The sequence below is a fragment of the Elgaria multicarinata genome, chromosome 3 (assembly GCF_023053635.1).
Source record: "Elgaria multicarinata webbii isolate HBS135686 ecotype San Diego chromosome 3, rElgMul1.1.pri, whole genome shotgun sequence".
Lineage (NCBI taxonomy): Eukaryota > Metazoa > Chordata > Lepidosauria > Squamata > Anguidae > Elgaria > Elgaria multicarinata.
In genome coordinates, this window is record NC_086173.1 from 10,557,769 (window position 1) to 10,581,566 (window position 23,798).

Sequence of the window (23,798 nt, forward strand, 5' to 3'; positions counted from 1 at the left end):
TCAAAAACCAGGAGAAGATTTGAGAAAAGTAATTCTGCAGTGGTTAAAGATATGATGCTTGATGTGGAATTAGAGGACTGTGACCTGGATAGGATTCACAGAGTGGGAGGACTAAATTATAAAGGCGCAACTAGAGACATTCTGGTGAAATTTGGCAGCTACTACAAAAAAGAGCAAGTTATGAAGAAATTGAGGTCCATGGCTCTGATACAATATAAAGGCAAATCAGTGCAAATCTACAATGATCTTTGTCAGCAAACACTCAAATGGAGACACAGCATCAAGTTAATAACTGAAATAATAACAAAGAATAAAATAAAATATGCTTGGGGTTACCCTGTTTTCTTAAGATTTACACATGGTGGGAGGCAACACAGAGTAACCTCCTTGGATCAGGGTAAGGAGTTACTGAAGAGCTTGGGTCTGTACAATGGTGCAAGTTTGAATGAAGCAGGTGGGAATGGAAGTGAAGCAGGGGCGTCTGGGATGTAATAAATTTGACAAATTGATCATGAGATAACAATATATAAATTGTGTTAAAGCAGAGAAGTCTTACCGGTCAGGCGGAGCACTGCCTCCCTCCCCCTCCCCTAAGGGTAGATAATGGCCGGAGTGATAAACTTATGGGGATTTGGGGTGGGGGAAAGAGGTGGGGGTGGGGGGAGGGATTGGGTGGGAGGGAGGGATTTGAAGGGGTTATTATGGTTTTTGTGTTTTTATGTATGTGAATTTCAGTTGTTGAACACATGGGATCGGAAGGAGTACCAAAAGGTAGAATATGGATAAGAAAATAAAAGTATCAACGCTCAATGTAAAAGGTCTGGGGGCAGTCGTGAAAAGGAGGAGAATTGAACAAATGTTAAATAGAGAAGGATCTGATATTATTATGCTGCAAGAAACACATCAGAGGTTCGAAGGAGTAAATGGAATATGCACAAAGTGGTTAGTTTATTATGAAAAGTCATTGGGCACTTAAAAAAAATGGCGTGGCTATTTTGATTTTTTAAAAAAGTGGATTTATATTAGAAACTATAAAAAAGGATGATAATGGTAGATCTTATGATAAAGGGACAAATTGAAGGCAAAGCATATACATTAGTTAATGTTTATGCCCCCAATGAGAGACATAGAGAGTTTTATACAGAATTATTTAAAGAAATAGTTTAAGGAGGGGTATGTTATCTTAGCTGGGGATTTTAATATGGTTATGGATAATAGATTGGACAGGTCAAACCCCACTAATGCTGAAAAGAGAAATAATATTACTATATTGAATAAATTGGTAAAAGAAAAAGATTATGTGGATTGTTGGCGTTTACTTAATGGGGTGAATCCTGGCTTTTCTTATTATTCTCCAGTTCATCATACATACTCCAGGATAGACTATATATTTGTTTCAAAGGATTTTGCAACTAAGGTTTGTAAAATGGAAACGGGGGTAATAAAAGTAACAGACCACACATTGCTAAGTTTAGAGTTTACAGTTAGGAAGAATTATAAGGAAGCGTATAGGTGGAAAATGAATACAAAAATATTGAAATATAATAAAGTGGTAGAAAAAATGCAGAGGGAATTATCAGAGACTTGGGAAATTAATGAAAAGGGGGGAACAATAAGGGCAGTTGTTTGGGATACCATGAAGGCGGTAGCAAGAGGGATTTGTATTAGAGAAACGTGTAATTTAAGGAGGCAACAGCTTGCAGTGCAGGAAAAATTGGAGGGAGAGATTAGGGAGTTGGAGAAAGATTATTGGCAGCATAAAAATAAACATAAATTAATAGAAATACAAGCAAAGAAAACAGAATTAGAGAATATAAATATAGATCAAGTTCAGAAAAATTTTTATATGAAAAGGGAGTATTTCGAAAATTGTAATAGAAATTCTAGACTGATTGCCAGGCTCACACAAAAGGAAAAAGCGAGGAATGGGATAGGAATATTGAAGGATAAACAAGGAAATTATTGTCATATAATGAAGGGGAAAATAAAAATCTTTCAAGAATTCTATCAAGAATTATATAAAGGAAAAGATACCCAAAAAAAGAAGTTGGAAGATTATATAGAAAAGTATATAAAGAAGGGAATAAAAACGGAACATAAAGAGTTAATGGAAAAGGTAATAACTCAAAGAGAAGTTGAAGAGGTAATTGAGAAGTTGAAAGTGGGTAAATCACCTGGGGTAGATGGCTTAGGATCGGAATATTATAAAGTTTTTAAAACGTTTTTTGTACCGAAATTATTGAAGCTGTACAACGCCATATTGGAAGGAGAGAAGACACCAGAATCATGGGAACATTCATTGATAATATTAATTCCAAAACCAGATAAAGATTTTACTGTCCCTGATTCATATAGACCTATTTCATTAATAAATCAAGATGCTAAAAAATTTTCAACTATTTTAGCAAAACGGTTAAATAAGTTTATAGCTGAATATATAGGGGAAGACCAATGTGGATTTGTAGCAGGTAGACAGATGCATAATTTAGTGGGCAGAGTTTTAAACGCAATACAGGTGATAAAAAAATCTAAGATTAAGGCGGGAATTTTGGCACTGGATATTTTTAAGGCTTTCGATTGTGTGAGCTGGCAGGCATTAAAGATAGTTTTAAATAAAATGGGTTTTGGAAATGAATTTAAAGCTATAATAGAACAGTTATACTCTCAAAATACAGCCGTAGTGGTAGTGAATGACGGAGTTACGGATAAGATACGACTAGCCAGAGGGACAAGACAAGGATGTCCACTCTCGCCGGTCCTGTTTGTAATGGTTATGGAAGTATTGGCGAATGCAATAAGAGATGATGGGGAGATAGAAGGAATAGGTAGTATGAAAAAAATAAAATTCAATATGTTTGCAGACAATACTTTATTGACTATAAAGAATCCAATAAGAAAGATGGAAAGAATTAAACAGCAATTGAGAGAATTTGAGGAAATTACTGGGTTAAGAATAAATTGGTCCAAATCAGAGATGATGTTGTTTAACTATACTAAAAAGGAAGAAAAGGAATGGGAAGGAAAGGGAATAGAAATGAGAGTTAAGGATCAGATTAGATACTTGGGAATTAAAATTACAAAAAACTTAGAGAGTTTAGAGAAGGAGAATTTAAATAGCTTAAAAAAAGAGATTTTAGTAAAATTGGAAAAATATAAAAGATTAAACTTATCCTGGTTTGGAAGAATAGCATTAGTAAAAATGAAGATTTTAGCAAAGATTAATTTTGTGTTTAGGATGTTACCAATAAAAATCTCAGAATTAGAGATAAAAAGTTGGCAAAATATTATAAACAATTATTGCAATGAGGATAAGAAAGCAAGGGTAAATAAGAATAAATGGTACTTAAGCCAAAAGAAGGGAGGAATGGGTCTCCCAAATATTAACCTTTATTATGTAGCAAATAGGTTAAGGCATATTGTGGAAGCAATTATAGGAGTAGGAGATATAGATTGGATGGAGGATAAAACCACAAGCAATATAGAGGTGAAGTTGGAAAATATATATTTTTAGGGAAGAAGGAAAAAAATGGGTTGAAAGTATAGGTAACCCGCTCTTGAGATTTCACTGGGGAATTTGGAGTAAATATAAAGGGGAGTTGCTCCCGAGCAGCTCCCCTTTATCACCAGTAATAATGTTAAAGAATTTCCCGGAGGAATTAAAGAGTAGATTAAATAAAATTTTAAGGGGAAAAAATAAAATGAAATTAAGGGAATGGCTGAGAGAAATGAATACAAGAGAGGATATGGAAGAGGTTTTAAAAGATAATAAATTAACTTGGTTAAATTATTGGCAATTAGAACAGTGGACCAAAAAGTGGGTAAGAGAAAATGGAGAATGTAGAGAATTGACGAAGTTTGAGGAATTAATAGTCAAAAGAGAAAAACATAAGGGAGAAAGATCAGTGTCAAAAGGGTTAATGAGTGAAATATATAAAATATTGTTGGAGAAAGGGTTGTCGGATAGCTCAGGAAAATTGGTTTGGGAGACAGATTTGAATGTACAAATAGGACAAGAGAGCTGGGAGGGACTTTGGAAACAAAGAGTGTTGAGAAGTATGTCAGTGAGAATAAAAGAGAATTACTTTAAAATTATATGGAGGTGGTACCTAACCCCGGTTAGATTGAATAAGATAAATAATCAGCACTCAGCAAATTGTTGGAGAGGTTGTGGGGGAAAAGGAACGTATTTACATATGTGGTGGGAATGCAAACATGTACAAAGATTGTGGAAGATGGTGTTTTTGGAGATTGAAGAAATAGTGGGAATGAAGACAGAACGAACACCAAAAGTTGCATTACTGTCACTATTTGAAGATTTTAAATGTAAAAAAGAAATTAAGGAATTGATATCGAATTTGCTGACTGCGGCATGATTGATTGTAGCTAGGAACTGGAAGATTCAAGGGGATTATTGTATCGAAGAATGGTATAAAGAAGTTTGCGATATAGCTATTAATGATAAACTGACTTGTAATATTAAATTGAAAAGAGGTATAGCTAAAACAAATGATTTTGAAGGAATTTGGAAACAGTTCCTAAAATTTGTGCTTTCTAAGGGAAGTGGGAAACCACCAGCAGAAGAAAGTATGAGATTTTGGAAACAGGAATGAGATCCCGAGGTGGGGGGTGCACTTTTATGTTGAGTATGATTATGTTATGTTATGATATTATATTATGATATTCAACATTTATTCAACATTTATGTAGTATGTTGTTTTCTTTAATTGTAATGGTGTATGTTTAAGTATTGTAGAAAATAAATAAAAATGTTTAAAAAACAAACAAAAAACAAGTAGGTCATGGAGAAACCGCACCCTCCCACCCATGTTCCTGCCCAGCTCCTGCCCAGTGTTACCCAAGCGAACTAGTTTTAGCAAAGGGAACAGTGCGATGTTATGCTTTGCATAGGTGAATTTGCATTTGGTCGCAGTGGTGTTCTCCTTGCCCCTCCCGCTTCCCACCAGTTTGGTTCTCCGAAAGCCAGGAAAAGTTTGCCAGATTTATTTATTTAAGCATTTTCATCCTTCCTTCCTTATAAAAGCATCCAAGGCCGCTAACAACAAGTGATGATGCCATCAGCCATAACATGTAAACCCAGGCAGCTGCCTTATACAGAGTCAGACCACCTAGTTCAGTTATGTCTACACATTGGCAGTGCCTCTCCGGAGATTCAGGCAGGAATTTTTCCAGCCCTACTTGGAGACGCCGGGGACTGAATTTGGGACTTTTTGCATGAAAAGTATGTGCTCCACCACTGAACTATGGCCCTTCCTCCCAATGACAGCTGGAATGTTTTGGTTTTGTTTTACCTAACAGCAGCAGATAACATTAGAGAGAAACCCAACAGCTTAGCAATTTGGCATTTGCTATGCATTTAAAATTTGCAAAATAGCTCTGGGTGAACCTGAGACTGCTGAAGCTAACAGGTTTAGATCTGGCCAGGTCCTTGGATGGGAGACTCCTGCAAGCCCCAGGATGCAAGTTTAATAAATAAATCTTGAAAAGGAAGGAGAAAGAGCCCGAACTATCCAGCACCAATTATAGAGGGCTGCATAGCAAGGGCAAGACAGCTTTAATGAAATCTATGATGTCCTTACTTAAAACAAGCCAGCTGGTTTCCTGGTTACAAACATTTCCACAACCTGGTTGCTTAGAAGTGATTTTGACTGGCCACAGTAGAGATGTTAAGTTCAAGCTTGTTCTTGATGTAGGCACTGTTGGCTTCCTGATCATACAGGGAAGCTTGGAGGATGGCAACAAGGGAGAGGGCCTTTTCAGTGGTGGCCCCCCAATTATGGAATGTTCTCCCCGACGAGGCTCACCCGGCACCAACACTGTTTTCTTTCCGGCACCAGGTCAAGACTTTTCTCTTCTCCCAGGCAGTTAACAACATATGTTGAGCTTTTAACTGACCCCAGAATCGTTCGTTTTAAGTGGATATTGTTGTTTTTATGCTTTTGATGGTTTTAAATTTTGTATATTTGTTTTTAATGTTCACTGTTTTTAACTGTTGTAAACCGCCCAGAGAGCTTCAGCTATTGGGTGTGTGTGTGTGTGTGTATAAATGTAATAAATAAATGAATAAATAAAATAATCACAGATGTTAGGGTGGGGGTGGGGATCTTGTACCCCCATCTGTGGTCTCATGGGATCCATACCTCCTGTGCAAGGCCGGGCGCTGCTGGCAGGGTTCCATGTTCAGGCACCAGGCTGTCATTGGGCGAACTGCACCCGGACACCGGGGTGCTGCTGCTGCTGGGAGATGAATCTGCAGGGGACAAAGAACACACACAGGGCTTTGGATACAGGATGGCAACCACAAGCAAAGTCACAGGGGGGAAAATAGGGGTCAGGTACACCTGGGCGTGTCCAGCATGTTTCAGCCTTAGAGCTCAAGTCAGTCCTGTAGAAGTTCTTGGGAGCTCCGGTCCAGTGGTGGATGGGAGTCAAAAGAAAAAGAGGGTGAGGCCAAAATACGAGCATATTTTAGTTTGACACTCCTGCCGCCAGTAACTAAGCTCTCAGAAAACTATTTCAAACTTTAAGAAGGGGGAATATAAGAAGAGCCATGCTGGACCACACCAAGGAACTATCAAGTCCAGAACTCTGTTCATACAGTGGCCAAACAGCTGTCGACCAGGAACCCACAAGCAGGACACAGGTGAAAGAGCACTCTCCCACACATATTCCCCAGCACCTGGTGTACATAGGACTGGTAACTTTTCCAGATCTATGATATTCTTGTTGAAAGAGGATGGCCCATCAAAACAGGGCCATCTCAGTGGTGGCACTGCAGTTCTGAAATACCTTAGAACACAAGAACATTGGAAAAGCCATGCTGGATAAGACCAAGGGTCCATCTAGTCCAGCATTCTGTTCACACAGCAGCCAACCAGCTGTTGACAAGGAACCCACAAGCAGGACAAAGGTGAAATATCATTCTCCTACCAATGTTCCCCAGAAAGTGGTGTATATAGGCTTACGGCAAAAACCATGCAAAAGCTGGGAAACCTTCAAACAATTAGTGGTCAGGAGGAAAGGGAGTGTGGCTTTCTGGGGAAGTCCAAATGGCCAGATTTGGAACCTAGGCAGGGCACATTTGGCCTGCAGCACTGAGATTCGACACCCCAGATGTACCCACTCGGTGGAGATGTGACCTAGAGGACCACCAAAGTACATCTTAGATACAGCCTAGATAGTGGGAATGTGGGGTGCTCCTGTTCAGGATCCAGCGAGTTAATTCGAGCTTGATCTCAAACAACCTTGCTTCAGCTCAGCCGCAGCCCAAGCCAAGTCCCCTCCCACCACCACCACCTCCATCACATTCCCAATGATGACCAAATGCCTGAATTAGAAAACATCTGGAACATTTATCTGGACGCAATGGGTATTCTCGAGCAATCTTCCCCAACCTAGGACCCTCCACATGTCTTAGACTACATCTCCCATCACGCTGCCTGTGGATGATGGGTGTTGTAGTCCAACACGCATAGAGTGGGGGAGGGCTGCCCCTTGTCTCCAAACCCCCTTTCACAGTCTTCCTCTCACCAATGGCTTCCGCTGGACGCCTCTTCAAGGAAGGGGGGGCGCTCTCCTTGCGGGTCAGCGGGTTCTTGCGCCGCTCGCCGGCCTTCTTTACCTTATAGCGCAGCTTTAGGTTGGGCTCCGAGGCTGAAACAAACACAGAGAGAAGAACCTGAGAGCTGCTCTGTGGGCCAGAGCGAATGTCCACCCAGCTCAGCCAAGCTTTTTCCGGCAGCAGGCGCTTGGATCCTCTGGGGATCTGGGCCCCACAGGTCAGCGAGTGTCAGCTCAGCACTGACGATAGCACATCTTTTACTCTGGTGTGGCAAGGTCACAGGAACAGAGGACGCTGCCTTATATGGAGTCAGATCATGGGTCCATCTAGCTCAATATTGTCAACTGCTGGGCAGCATCTCTTCTCTTGGCTTTGATGTCGGTGCCATGCCCAGCTTTGCCTTACAATGCCAGGCACGGAACCTGGGACTGTTTGCTACAACTCTTCCCTCCTCCCTGCTGCCCAATTTGGGGCAGATGCAGGATCGGTGGCCCGAGGTCAGCCAATACAGATGGATCCTTGTTAGTGCTGGAAGCAGAAAATCCAAACCTCCAAGGCAGCAAAAATAAATTGAAAGTAGAATCATAAACTAAATAACTGACAGCTGTCAGGTCCCATCATTGCAAGTCCTGACAACTTGCCTGTTTTCTCTGGCCTTTTCCCGGTTATACTGTATTTTATGGTACTGTTCTGGGTTTTTAGCTGCAATTGGGTTTCAGATGTCTAGCGTAGATGTTTTATTGTGGGAACTTGATTATTTTAATTTAATTTAATTTTTGGCTGCTTCCCCCCTCCCCCCCATCCCTCAATATAGAACTTTATCCTGCAAGCCTCCTTGGGAGAAGTTTTGTCCTGAAAGACAGCCTAGAAATATTTTAAATAAACAAGACAAGCAAACATCGGCACAATAGTGACATTTCCATTTCCATCTTTATACCCATTCTTGTTCCTCTTCTCGGAAAGATTGAATAACAATAATAATTGAATTATTATTATTATTATTATTATTATTATTATTATTATTATTTGTACCATTAGACCTGTATAACGCTAGGGAATTCACCCATACTCTTCCTGTCCTCTTCCATCGCCCAAATTAAAGATGTTCCAATCAGAACACTGCAAGATACAAGGGTGTGTGCCCACCTATCATTGAAAACACCTGTAATGGATCTTACTATACGAAGCCGCCTTGTATCAAGTCAGATTAGTGGCCCATCTAACCTAGTTCCATCTAGCACAACTGATAGCATCTCTCCAAGGTCTCAGACAGAGGCCCTTCTGAGCCGGGCTACCTGAGAACCTTTTTGCTTGCCAGAGTTGGGAATTGAACTATAGGTCTCCTTCATGCAAAGCGTGTGCCTTACCCCTGAGCTCTCCTTTCTGCCTTAAAGAGCAGCACAGTCTTGAGTGAGGATAAAACATGGAACAAACATTGTACCCCCTGTATCATTATTATTTTATTATATATATATTTGTTTACTCCCACTCTTCGGCCAAAAAGGCTCCTAGAGTGGCATAAAAAGGGGGGGGGGGAGAAGACACTGCCAACAGGTTTACAATTGAAAAGGCATGACACAAAAGGAAAAAAGGGGTGAGGAGGGAAGAGGAAATAGAGCAACCTCAGGCACTAATGCTTAAAAATGACACTGTAGTTCTTATGATGACCAGCTGAACTGGCAACAGTTGGGGGAGAGGAAGAGCCAAATGGAGCTGATCTCTCAGAAGAGCTGATGGAGCGGGCCCTGCTTCCCAACACTGCCTCTGCTGTGACCTGTGTGCACGACAGCAGCAAATTGCATGAGAACTACTGGTGGTGCTCAAGCAACCCTAAGTGCCCAGAGGCTCTCACCCTGGATTTTTCCGTCCTTCCACACCAGCTAGAATCTCTTCACTGCTTCCTGCCTGATCAACGCAGCAGCCATAGTGGCACTTTGAGATGCAGACAGAAGCTGTTGATGCAGTTTATGCCATGGAAAGCTTCACCAGGTGATCTCTGCCAACCAGACCGAGCTGCTGCTATCGGTGCAAGAGCAGCGAGGGTGTGTTTTCCCCACCCCACTCCGAGACAGTCATTTGCCCACCCCTAGTTCTGCTCCCTCACCTGTTTTCCGTAGTGGAAAGTGCTCTGGAGAATCCCCAGAGCTGTTGGAGACCGCTGGAAAGAAACTGGGAAGCAAAGGGTTGGCTGCGCCTTCATGTTCCATCGGCTCAAAAGACCTGGATGAAGGAGGAGAAAGAGATGTGCTCTTGACATTTCTGGCTGGCTCTGCATAACAGTGGAGGGCACGAGCTGTGAGCCAGGGAAGTCTCCTGTTCAGATCTGACCTCCGCTGTGAACTACAGCTGGAGACAAGACAATCATTCATGGGGTCAAAGATGGCATTGTGCATTTATTTGTAAAGGTATCTATATCCCTTTTAACTGGAGATGCCAGGAGTTGAACCTGTGACATTACGCACATAACGCACCTACTACTGAGCCACAGCCTCTCCCCAAAGTTCATCCACAAACTGCCATTGATCCATGAACAGTGGATGTTACTGTTGTAGAATCAGGCTGTGAAAGGACACTGCATGAACGGAAAGAAGGTATTTCCCCCCTGTCTCCAGATCTACAGCAAAGAAGTGACCACTGAAATAAATCTTATTACTAATGGCTTACAACCACCTCCGTCTGCCCATATTTTAGACTACAATTCCCAGCATTCCCGATCATTAGCCATGCTGCCTGGAGATGATGGGAGATGAAGTCCAATACAGCTGGAGGCACCAGTTTGGGGAAGTCTGGGTTAGAACGTTGTACTTCAGAACAAATTTGCGATGTCCAAATGGGCTGGTTTATGTCTTCAGACGTGATTAATGGATCAGTTTTATTAGGCTCACTTGAGATACAGGTCTATGGATTTTCACGCAAGCATAATTTTTAATTCCACACCAAAATCTCTCCGATCCCCAACTTAAAAAACCTTTAGAGGTAATGTCATTACACTACAGGATGAAAGAACAAATTAATGGAACATAGGTTTTTTTCCAGCTTTCTCTCTAATTATGACATCATCCCTTTGTGAAAAACTTGGCTTACATTGTAGGACTCTGTTTGGGGAGTAAACAGGTCTTGTAGGTGTGGGTGGTGGTGTTCCCCCCACCTCCAGAAAACCTGCCAGACATGTTTCCCTGGAGAAGACAGTGAGACAAAAGAATAGTTCAGAAGAAAGTGGTATGAAGAGGTACTGTTGTTCATCATAGACACATCATGAGCAACAGTACCTCTTCATACCACTTTCTTTAGAATCAGTGGCCCTGTTCAGAAGAATCTTAAACCACAGCTTTAACCATGGTAGTTAAGCCAGAAAGCCAGGCCGTGTTCAGAAGACACCTTAAACCATGGCTTTAACCAAGGTGGTTAAGCCAGAAAGCCAGGCTGTGTTCAGAAGACACTTTAAACCATTAACCACAGTGACTAAGGCAAAAAGCTTTATTCACCGTGGTTAAAGCCATGGTTTAAGGTGTCTTCTGAACACAGCCTGGCTTTCTGTCTTAACTACTGTGGTAAAAGCTGTGGTTTAAGGTGTCTTCTGAATGGGGCCACTGTCTTTCTCCATACCACTATCTGTCCACTTCAGCCCTGCAGTGCTAATTAGGATATGACAGCCTACCTTACAGGATTGTTGTTCAGGCCAGCTGAAAGGATGTTTGTGACATGCTTTGAGCACTTAGGAAAAGTGTAATTATGATGGGCAGGGCTGAAGGCAAAAGGGGTGGAGCCAAAAATACCAGCATATTGTGCCCTAAAACTCTTATTCCCAGTAACTAGGCTTTAGGGAAGTCATTTCAGCCTTTTAGAATGGGAGGAAGCCTGCAAAAAAGCTGGGAAAAGATGGATGGTCAGCAGAATGGGGGTGTGGCCAGTAAAATTGGGAGGGGGGTTTCAGGGGGGGGCTTATTTTATTTATTTATTTATTTATTACATTTTTATACCGCCCAATAGCCGAAGCTCTCTGGGTGGTTCACAAAAATTAAAAGCATAATAAAACAATATTCTCCACCCCTGCGTTATAGGAATATATGCAGCCCGATCCAGTACACATTACTCAGGATTAAGTCGCACTGAGTTAAACATTCTTGACTCTTGTACAGAGAACCATAGCTGAAGTATTACTGTTGTTTGTAGCTACTGAATCCTGTTACGCATCACCCTCTACAGCAGGCTTCCCAACCTGGCACCCTCCAGGGATGATGGGAATTGTAGTCCAACACATACGCTAGGGAAGGCTACAAGAACTGCCTCCAGCCTTTTAACACAATAACTTTTTAAAAATGCTTCCAATGTGAGGATAATACCTAACAGTCCTGGCCAGGAGGATGAGAAGCACTTTTTTCCATAAAGGCTCATGGCAACACGAAATGAAAGCCGCTCATAGTGTGTTTGTATGGATACGGTGGGTTCCTCTTTTACAATACCACCATGAATACCATATGCAATGGCTCTAGCAAAGGGAGGTGAAAACTGGTGACTGGAGGTGTGGCCACCTCACCTGTATGACACAGGTACAGAAATGGGACGGGCTGCAAGAGGCCAGAGTGCCGGAGGTGCAAATGCTAGACATGCAAATCAAGTTCCCAGGGGCGTTCACTGGCTCAGGTTTCCTCGCCCAGTGAACACCCACGGAATCTAGAAGGCAGCGGATTACAGGGTGTATAAAAATACCTCTTAAAAAAAGAAAGAAAGAAAGACGTGAAGTGCAACCCAATGCATGCTGACTTGGAAATCGGTTTCCGCTTTACTCAAGGGTCGGGATGGATAGGGTTGCGTTCACTCACAATGTACATCCCAACAGAATCATAGAATCATAGAATAGCAGAGTTGGAAGGGGCCTACAAGGCCATCGAGTCCAACCCCTGCTCAATGCAGGAATCCACCCTAAAGCATCCCTGACAGATGGTTGTCCAGCTGCCTCTTGAATGCCTCTAGTGTGGGAGAGCCCACAACCTCCCTAGGTAACTGATTCCACCGTCGCACTGCTCTAACCGTCAGGAAGTTTTTCCTGATGTCCAGCCGGAATCTGGCTTCCTTTAACTTGAGCCCGTTATTCCGTGTCCTGCACTCTGGGAGGATCGAGAAGAGATCCTGGCCCTCCTCTGTGTGACAACCTTTTAAGGATTTGAAGAGTGCTATCATGTCTCCCCTCAATCTTCTCTTCTCCAGGCTAAACATGCCCAGTTCTTTCAGTCTCTCTTCATAGGGCTTTGTTTCTAGACCTCTGATCATCCTGGTTGCCCTCTTCTGAACACGCTCCAGCTTGTCTGCGTCCTTCTTGAATTGTGGAGCCCAGAACTGCACACAATACTCTAGATGAGGTCTAACCAGGGCCGAATAGAGAGGAACCAGTACCTCACGTGATTTGGAAGCTATACTTCTATTAATGCAGCCCAAAATAGCATTTGCCTTTCTTGCAGCCATATTGCACTGTTGGCTCATATTCAGCTTGTGATCTACAACAATTCCAAGATCTTTCTCGTTTGTAATATTGCTGAGCCAAGTGTCCCCCATCTTGTAACTGTGCATTTGGTTTCTATTCCCTAAATGTAGAACTTGGCATTTATTCCTATTAAATTTCATTCTGTTGTTTACAGCCCAGCACTCCAGCCTATCAAGATCACTTTGAAGTTTGTTTCTGTCTTCCAGGGTATTAGCTATCCCACCCAATTTTGTGTCATCTGCAAATTTGATCAGCGTTCCCTGCACCTCCTCGTCCAAATCATTAATAAAAATGTTGAAGAGCACTGGGCCCAGGACTGAGCCCTGCGGCACCCCACTCGTTGCCTCTCCCCAGTTTGAGAAGTTTCCATTGATAAGTACTCTTTGAGTCCGATTCTGTAGCCAACTGTGGATCCACCTAATAGTTGTTCCATCTAGCCCACTTTTAGCTAGTTTGTTAATCAGAATGTCATGTGGTACTTTGTCAAAAGCTTTGCTGAAGTCAAGATATATGACGTCTACAGCATTCCCACAGTCCACAAGGGAGGTTATCCTATCAAAAAATGAGATCAAATTAGTCTGACAGGATTTGTTCCTGACAAATCCATGTTGGCTTCTAGTAATCACTGCATTGATTTCAAGGTGTTTACAGATTGACTTCTTTATACATCATGTACATTGATGGTGCTAAATATATAAATAAATAAATAAATAAATAATAATAATAATAATAATAATAATAATAATAATAATAATAATAATAATAATCTGCTCCAGAATTTTCCCAGGGATGGATGTCAGACTGACTGGTCTGTAGTTCCCAGGTTCCTCCTTTTTGCCCTTTTTGAAGATAGGGACAATGTTAGCCCTCCTCCAGTCGTCCGGCACCTCACCCGTCTTCCAGGATTTTGCAAAGATAATAGACAAAGGTTCTGAGCTCCTTCATTACTCTAGGATGCAGTTCATCGGGCCCTGGAGATTTAAACTCATTCAAGGAAATTAGGTGTTCTTTGACCATTTGTTTATCAATCTCAAACTGCAATCCTGCCCCCTCAACTTCTGCTTCACTTTTTCCAGGGGGGTCATAGACCCGCTTTTGGGAGAAGACTGAGGCAAAGTAGGAATTGAGCACTTCAGCCTTTTCTTTGTTGTCTGTTATCAATTTGCCATCCTCATTAAGCAGTTGAACCACCATTTCTTTCCTCTGTCTTTTACTACTCACGTATCTGAAGAAAGCCTTTTTATTGCTTTTAGCTAATCTCAGCTCATTCACAGCTTTAGCCTTCCTGACGCCATTTCGGCACTTCTGCGCCACTTGTCTGTACTCTTCTTTTGTAGCCTGGCCTTCCTTCCACTTCCTATATGTATCCCTTTTTGTTTTCAGGTCACCTCTAAGCTTTTTGTGGAGCCACATTGGTTTCCTCTGTTGTCTTCTATCTTTTCTCCTTGTTGGAATTGTTTGTAACTGTGCCTTTAAAATTTCATTTTTTAAATACTCCCACCCATCCTGCACTCCTTTTCTCATTAGGCTCCCTTGCCACGGGACCTTACTTATTATAGTTCTGAGTTTATTAAAATCAGCTTTCCTAAAATCCAGAGTACGTGTATGGCTACGCTCGACTTTTGTCTCCTTCATAATCAAGAATTCAAGTATGACGTGGTCACTTTCCCCCAGAGTTCCCGTAACTGCCACTTTATCCACTAAGTCATCCCTATTGGTCAATAACAAGTCAAGGATTGCCGATCCTCTAGTTCCTTCCACCACTTTCTGTAGGAGAAAGTTATCACCCATACATGTCAGGAATTTCTTGGAAGGGCCGCTTTTGGCAGGATTGGTCTCCCAACAGATATCAGGGTAATTGAAGTCCCCCATCACTACTACATCACACTTCCTTGAAACACTGACAATTTGTTTCTCAAAAGTTTCGTCCTCGTCTTCTCCTTGATTGGGTGGTCGGTAGTAGACTCCGATTATCATATTCTTTTTATTCCTAGCCCCATTTATTTTAATCCAGATGCTCTGGAGGAGGCTTTACGTTCACAGAAGTTAAAGAAGGAGGCTTTACGTTCACAGTACAGATGCGGGCATGTAGCATAAAGCATGAGAATGCCGAAAGGTGCAAGTCAAGCCAATAAACCCGAGTACAATCCATGGTTTAAAATCAACCCAACCAGCAGGAGAGCCACCCCTGTTTCACATCCCATGGACTCAGTTTTTAAGGGCAGCCTCCCCGAACCCGGCGCCCTCCTGGGGTGTTAGACTAGAAGTCCCATCATCCCCAGGAAACATGGGAGTTTTAGTACAAACCATCAGTAGGGTGCCAGGTTGGGGAGGGCTGGTTTATGAACTGAGGTCCAGTGCATAGGGCACAAACAGCGTGCATGTATTTTGATTCATTCTAATTCATGCATTCTTATTCATTTTAATTTATTCAAACCCTGCCTTTCTGCCCAAAATTGTGCTCAAGGCGGCTATTTGCAAACATGTGGCTATAAACCAGATCACCTGTACGGCATGACGGGAGCGTTGGTCCTTTCCAGAGCGGCCTGCTGTTTCTTCAGGATGACCTCCGCCAATTTCTGCTTCACGACCATACTCGCTACAGCACCTGTGGGGCAAAAACAGCAGCTGGTTGAGAATGTCCATCGTGTCCCCACCTGAAATCACGGATATGCAACCCGGTGCCCTCCAGGTGTTTTGGAGTACAACTCCAAGCAGCTCTAGCCATTGGCCATGCTGGCAGGGGCTGATAGAAGTTGAAGTCCAAAATATCTTGAGGGCATCAGCTTGAGGAACGTTGCCCTAAACCAAGAAGATCCAAATGCTTTAGCCTTTCCCCATAAGGAAATTCCTCCACCCCCTGCTGTGGGGCTTGAAATAATAAGGGGCAAGTTTCTCATCAACCTCAGCTGTCCCTTCATACGGCTCCAGGTGGGCTGAGCGTGTGGCACTATGAGATGGAGCTGCAGACAGAGCTATGTGCCGCATCATAATGAAGGAAGGGAAAGAGTTCCAGGTATTTGCAGGAGCTTCCCTGCTTTGATCCTCACGATTCCAAAGAGAGTTGGTTACCGAGAGACACAGTAAGACAGCAGGGCCTGCTGCTTCTCCTTAAGGACACCTATAACAGCCAGTGTGGTGTAGTGGTTAGAGTACCAGACTGAGAGTCGGGAGATCTGGGTTCTAGACCCCACTTGGCCATGGAAACCCATTGGGTGTCTTTGGGCCAGTCAGTGACTCTCAGCCCAACCTACCTCACAGGGTTGTTGTTGTGAGGATATAAAAATGGAGAGGAGGAGGATTATGTATGCTGTGCCTTGGGTTCCTGGAGGAGAAAAGGTGGGATATAAATGTAATAAATAAATAAATAAATAAATACGACATCAAAGAGTCGAGGACGCCAACTTGTTGTGGACTTGGAACACTTTTACATTCCTTAACATTCTAAATGGGAGGAGGGGGAACCCACATTCTGGGCTTGGATGAAGTCATCCTTACTGGGGGGGGGGGGGAGAGAGGGGTTTTAGGCAATGTTAGTCCTACTTAGAGGAGACCCATTGAAACGAATGGGAGTCAGGCTAGACTCACATCAGATGCAACCCAATGTCTCCCCGAGGAACATCTTGCCACTTGAGCTGCGCTGTGCTGTGCTGTTTGGCAGCAATATCATTTTTAAGGTGCTGTCAGGCGTGGGAAGCGGCTGCAGGGAATTCCCAGGCATGTATCACTGAGCAAATCTTTGAACTGTCCTCCTCTGATGCCCAAGGATATATGTGTACGCATGTGTGTGTGTGTGTGTGTGTGTGTGTGAGTGAGTGTGAGTGTGCATAAGCCTGTCAGGATTAAGGCCAATGGAGCAATACATGGGCTGCATCATGACACAACCAGCAGCCAGCAAGCTTATGTGATGGATGAAAGCATTAGCTTGGACCAGGGAGACTTAAGTCGACAGTCTTCTTAGCTACGGACTACCTGGGTGATCGAAGGGCCATCTATCCTGCATCTGTAAAATGGGAATATTACTTGCCTAGCTCGGGGGTTATTGTGAGCATGACTGGCATATATGTTTGTTTGTTTGTTTTTAAATGATATTTTGGATATTTATATATTTTTAAAAACACCAAAACCATCCCGTAGCACTTGCAACGTTGCAGCTCTGCTTGATACAGAAGTCATTCACAAAAAGAGTAAGTCTGCCATCCTTGGTTCAAAGAGGTTGGCCCTGTTCAGATGATACACTAAGCCACGGTGGTTAAGCTAAACATGATGATGTAGTGTGTCACACGAAGCATGACTTAGCGTGTCTTGTGAACCAATTCCTAACCATGATGGCAACATAACCACGGTTTAAACATGCACACTAACCATTTATCGCAAAAGGGTTAGTGGCCTAACCATGACTTAGCATGTTGTTTGAACAGGCCCACTGATACTTCAAATTAATGTATGTCTCCCCATCTACTTCTTCTGTGACCTATTCTATTAACATGTCATAAAATCTCAGCAGAGACCTAAGAAACAACGACAAAACCTTCCACAACAAATTCAGTACTTATACGAAATGTTGTTTCTTAGCCAAAAATTTCTATGACTCATGAGGTTAATATCATAATTTGCATTGAATCTCTCATTACAGGAAGTGGTAAAATGGGTTTCAATTGGCTGTAAAGGGGCTTTTCTTTCAGTTTTATGTAACAAAGGTGTGTGTTTTTCTTTTGTCAACCTTTCAATTTCCCAGACCATGTTCAACTGTTCATCAAGTGATATGTAACTTCCTGTCTTCAGCCTAGTTACTGTAAGTGAGCTTAAATAATAATAATAATAATAATAATAATAATAATAATAATAATAATAATTTTATTTATTTATTTATTTATTTATTACCTGCCTCTCCCATGGATCTTTGGCCTCTTCTGGCAGGCCGTTCCACAATCTGGGGGCAACAGAAGAAAAGGTTCTCTGGGTAACAGATGTCAGCCTACTTTTGGCTGACTGAAGTAAGTTCTTCCCAGAGGACCTGAGTGTGCGGGGCGGACAGTATGGGAGAAGGCGATCCAGCAGGTAACCTGGACCCAAACCATGTAGGGCTTTAAAGGTAATGACCAACACTTTGACCAACAAAGTGACGTTGGCATCTTTCTTTCTGTACTATATAATTATGGAGAGTTGGAAGGGGCCTTGAAGGCCATCTAGTTCAACTCCCTGATCACTGCAGGAATCATGCAACTATAGCATCCCTGACAAATGGCTGTCAAGTGTCTGCTTAAGTACCTTCAGCGAAGAAGAGTGCACTACCTCTGGAAGCTATCCCTTCCCCTGTTAAAAAGCTCTTACTGTTAGGAAACTTTTCCTGACATTTAGTTGAAATCTGCTTCCTTGCAATTTCCACCAATTAGTTCAGAAAATGCCCCACTTCATCTTCTACATAACAGCCTATCAGATATTTGAAGACAGCTATCATGTCTACCTTCTGGACTAGGGATGTACAGATTTTGTAAAATCCACTCCGTCTACATTTCATGGACTGTGATTTCCCCCAATTTCTCAAGTTTACAGATTTGAATTTGTGCAAATTCACACTTGCAAAAATGCACAAATCCCCCCCCTTCCCCAAATGCACAAATCTTCTCAAAAAGTGTATTTTCATGGGGAAATGCACATTTTCAGTGGAGTTTTTACATTTTATTTCATTACGTACGTTTTCTACAACTAAATTTACATAAAATTCCAGAAAGTTAACAAGTCCACAAATCCATGCGACTTGGGAAAAGCCAGCCCACTGCAGATTCTGTGGGTCGGATTCATAGTAATCAAAACTCATTTGATCCCATTGAGGATTTCGCCAACATTCCTACTCTGGATGTGCTCTTGTTTATTCATTCCGTCCTAAAATGTGGCACCCAGGACTGGACACACTACTCTAGATGTTGTCTGAGCAGCATAGAATAGGGTGGGAACAATTACTTTTCTTGCTCTATTGGGATACTATACTCCTGTTCAGATAGCCTGAACTGCATTTACTGTTTCAGCAGCACTGCTGGCTCACATTCAGCTTGTGATCTACACAAGGACACCTGGGACCTTTTAACAAGTAATGTGGCCAGGCTAGGCCTCTTCCATTCATATTATGCTATTTCATAATGATTTCTTTTCCTTTTTTTAAGGAATACTTTTTTTTTTAGGGTCAAACCCATTCAGTATAATCGTGTGATGCAGGAGATGTGTGACTGGATCTATATACAATATTACCACCACCACCTAAAACAGAACTAGCAGCATCTAGCTAGGAAGAGATGTGTGCATGACAGCCTATGATTGAATTTCTTATGATTTTATGCAGATTCGATGATTTCCAGGGCTGCTTTGCATGCATATATATATATATAAACACTGGGTGTAACTTTGGGAATCATTCCTTTGTCTGAAAGATGCATGTTGAAAACGGCGCACTAAGACATATTTCTCTGTATGTACATGCATGCTCATGCACACACATGATCTGTCTCATGGAAGTTCTGATTTCAGAAACTCTTCCATTGTTCAGAAGATTTCTCTCCTGGTCACACTTGGCTATCAACAGTTTGTCTAAAGGTTCATATCTCTGGGTTTGGAAAGGGATGCGAGAAGAAGCACTCTCCGTTTCTGAATATGTGGGGGGCTGGGGACACCTGCTGCGTAAGAACATTTGGAGAGGAAAGCGCCACATCCCGTAGGCTGAGGCGAAGGGAGAAGTTTTTTGAATAATGGCAATTTTAAGGAAGAGGAAATGATTTTGCAGGAAGGTGCACTTCCAGAACTAGACACTAGATGGCAGAGGGCAGATGGGGACTGATGCCCTGGCTGCCACTACCAATATGAACAACTCCGTATGCCACCTTGAAGTCCTTGAACGGAAAGTGAAAATATAATATAAATAAGATGCACTAGTCATTCTATTCCAAAGTATTTTTCTTGGCCCACATTCCAAGTGAACTGACTGCTGCCTGGGGAATGCTAGGCCTTTTTTCTGTCTAAACATGCATAGGATTGTGCCCGTAGACACACTAGCAGAATCTACCAGCATTGCTTCCTCCAAAAGCAGAGGCAGCAAGCCATTACTATTACTATTACTATCATTATTATTATTATCATCATCATCATCATCATCATCATTTATATACACTAGTTGTTGGGGAACATGGGCAGGAGGATGCTATTGCACTCCTGTCCTGCTTATGGATTCCTGGTCAAAGGATGTTGGTGACTGTGTGAACAGAGTTCTGGACTAGATGGACCCTTGGTCTGATCCAGCAGGGCTCTTCTTATGTTCTTATGCTATAGGCTGGCTATAAAACTCCCAAAATCAATTTTAAGTGCAGTACTACAAGGAGATCTATTATCACTTTGGCGCCAGAACCATTTGAGCATCCATTTATTATGCATCTGGGCAAGCAGGATTTGTCAAGGAGCCAGATTCGCTTGACCTATGTCAACACTGTTGGTCAATACATTGTGTTCAGATGGTGTATGAACTTCTACGTTCTGTAGTTCTGTGCACTGTTTTAAAGCAGGGGTGGGGAATATGTGCCCCCTCCTTGATGTTGGTGGACTCCAACTCCCCATCAGCCCTAGCCAGCACAGCCTATGGTGAGGGATGATGGGAGTTGCAGTCCACAAACATCTGGAGGGTCACACATTCCCCATCCCTACGTAAAGGATGCCAGGAAGAAGAGAGCAAGAAGAAACCATTCATTCTGCCCAGCAAGGACAAGAAGAAGCTGTAGCTTAGAATCATAGAATCATAGAATAGCAGAGTTGGAAGGGGCCTACAAGGCCATCGAGTCCAACCCCCTGCTCAATGCAGGAATCCACCCTAAAGCATCCCTGACAGATGCTTGTCCAGCTGCCTCTTGAATGCCTCTAGTGTGGGTGAGCCCACAATCTCCCTAGGTACTTTGATCTACAGGAAGCGATATCCAGGCTGAACCTTAGGACAGGCCAGTAAGGGCCAAGCTAGACATAGCATTGGTCACTATGGCCTGATTCACACAACATGACAAGCCGGAGTATTGGCTGAGTATGGGTTATCCTTGAACCGTAGGCTGTTGTGTTGCGTGAATCATGAACGACCCATGAAGAGGACCCATAGTTTTTGTTGACTTATGAACTGTGGGTTGCTTGTGACCATGGTTTCTTAGCACAGCTGGGTTCACATAACAAAACAACCTACAATTCAACAGCAACCCATGGTTCAATGACAGCCCACACTCAACCTATAGGTTGGATAGGCACACCTGCCAGGCATGTCATGTTGTGTCATTGTTTGCTCTTTCATAGCTTTTTTTAAAAAAAAAAAAAAAAAAAAAAGCTGGTGCTGGGAAACCTGAGCTGGATTGAACCCACTTCCCTTCCACCTCCTGTTTGCAATGAGAGGAATGGGCGCCGGGGTGGGGGCGGATTCCAACCAGGACCCCTCTCCCCAGGAATCCCAATGATTCCAATTTGTCTCCTCCCCTCCACTCACCCCAACCCCACACACTGAGGTTGTTGTTGTTTTAAAAAAATCAGCTCCGCAATAGCAAACTAAGTGACTATAGCTGGCATCAGCTTCAACATTACCAGCAATGCAATCACAAAAATGAGTCAAAGAGATGCAAGGGAACTCCTGTGCCATGTAGTTCATTCCACTTAACTGAGAAAGGACATCCTGTACCTAAGGACATTCCTGCGGCGAGGCACCCAGGCTTGCCTAGACACCTCCTGGCAAGGAGAGTCCAGGACCAGCTCATGGGGATGGTCTCTGGTTCATACATCACCGAAGCACTGTGGTTGCTGCTTCTTGGGTCTTGGCCTCACGCTTCCTGGGATGCCTGGAATCACACCAGACGGGTGGAGCGTGTCAGTACTTAGCCCTGCAGTCTGGGAGACATCATCTGCCCAGCCCACAGTTCCAAGCTCCCTTCTTTCCTCATGAGCCCAGGCCTGGCAACACCCCTGCCAGGCTTCCTCCTTCCCTGGAGCAGCATGAGATCCAAAGCTTGAGAAGCAACAACCATGCTGCTCCAGGAATGTGTGAGCCATTGCTCAAGAGTGGTCCAGCTTAGAGTCTGACGTAGAATGGGGAAGTTCTAGGCTGTCTTTGCAGGGTGGTTTCATGGCAAGCCAGGGTAGACTTCTGCCAGGAATGTCTGAGACACGGGATATCCTGTCACAGGGCAACGGGGTGAGCGGCACGGCTCACTGCTTACCTTGCAGCGCTGCAATTCAATAAGGGGCCCAACAGCATCAAGGAACACTCCCTTGCCTCGAAAGCTTGTTTGCTTGCACATCAGCTTGCCACATATGTGCCCACATAAGCCAGACCACAAAGTAGAAGAGCAGAAGAAAAGCCAGGCTGGATCAGACCAAGGGTCCACCTATAGTCCAGTCTTCTGTTCACACAGTGGCCCACCAGCTGTCGATCAGGAACCCGCAAGCAGGAGATGGTGCAACAGCCCCCTCCCACCCATGCTCCCCAGCAACTGGTATGCAGTATATAGGCTTAATGCCTCTGATACTGGAACAAGTCACATGAAGAGGGCAGGAATGAAGGGAGAGTCCTCCAGCGAGGCTCTGGCAGAGCTTATAACTCCAGACAGCTGGTGGCCCATTTGGACAGCCAGTTCTCGACCTTACGCTGGGGCCTTGTCCAATGCAAAACCCTGGGCAAGAAACCATCAATGGGCCATTGGCGCTGACTGCTCCAGCTCCTCCTTCTCTTTCTCGTCAGCCTGGCTCCCACTCCCTTGCTTGGCAGGCAGAGAGCCAGTGAGCAATTAGGCAGCGGCAACAACTGCTCCTCCTCATCGCCACCACCAATGTCCAGGACAGAGTGAGAGGCAGGTGAACACACAGGTTGCAACGGTGAAGAGGGGCAGCAAGTCCAGGGGGATCCGGTCGGTGAGCTCCTGCTGGCATGTGGGCCCTTGACAAGTGCCTGATCATGTCTACAGTTGGTGCCAGCCCTGCGTGTCAAGGCTGAACCTCTAGGCACCTATCAGTGGTGAAGGAGGGAGTCAGAGCTGGTCTAAAGTTGGCACTCAAGTGTCCCATATAGTTCTGCCCCTTTCTATGATTAGCAGAAACAGAAGCATGCAAAATAAGCAGATATGTGCAAATCTACATACATGCAAACAAGTTGTTCAGTTCAGCTTTTCTTGGCACTCACTTCGGGTTTCCCCCCAGAAGTGCCAGAGGTTTCAATAAGTGGGCGCTTATCAGAAGAAGGAGAAAATAAAGATCTGAGGCTGCAACCCTGTGCCCGCTAGCTTGAGAATAAGCCCACCAAACTCAACGGGACTTGCTCGCCAGCAAACATGTGCCATTGATATAAAAGATCAAGTCCCGGCGAGAAATTTAAAACAGCAGTAAGGCAGAGAAAGTTGGTTTCTATAGGAGGCAGCTCGAGGTTATAAAAGTGGGGCCTCTCTTATTAAGAACAGCTTGTATACAGTCCTGAAGATGAGAGATGGTGCTCGGCCTCTCCACTGGACACAGGGATCTGCCTTGTACCAAGCCAGGTTATTTGTCTTCCTAGCTCAGTACTTTCCAGGCTGACCGGCAGTGGATCAGACCCACTGGATCAGAACAAATGATCCAGTGGGTTTGATCCACTGTTTTGTAAACCGCCCATAGAGCTTTGGCTATGGGGCGGTATATGAATGCAATAAATAAATAAATAAACAAAGAAAGAAAGGCTTTATCTGCTCCAGCCTTCAG

General features: G+C 43.4%; 1 protein-coding gene across 4 annotated transcripts in view; it reads right to left on the minus strand.

Annotated features, from left to right (window-relative positions):
• Window positions 1-23,798, minus strand: part of HDAC7 (histone deacetylase 7) — a 266,746-nt gene that overhangs the window by 59,436 nt on the left and 183,512 nt on the right. For all 4 annotated transcript variants that reach the window (XM_063119277.1, XM_063119279.1, XM_063119276.1 and 1 more), the window contains 4 exons: window positions 15,567-15,669; window positions 9,684-9,799; window positions 7,549-7,671; window positions 6,159-6,268 (listed from right to left, as the gene is read on the minus strand). In XM_063119277.1, the coding sequence (XP_062975347.1) occupies window positions 6,159-6,268; window positions 7,549-7,671; window positions 9,684-9,799; window positions 15,567-15,669 (452 nt within the window). The remainder of the gene's footprint in view (window positions 1-6,158; window positions 6,269-7,548; window positions 7,672-9,683; window positions 9,800-15,566; window positions 15,670-23,798) is intronic.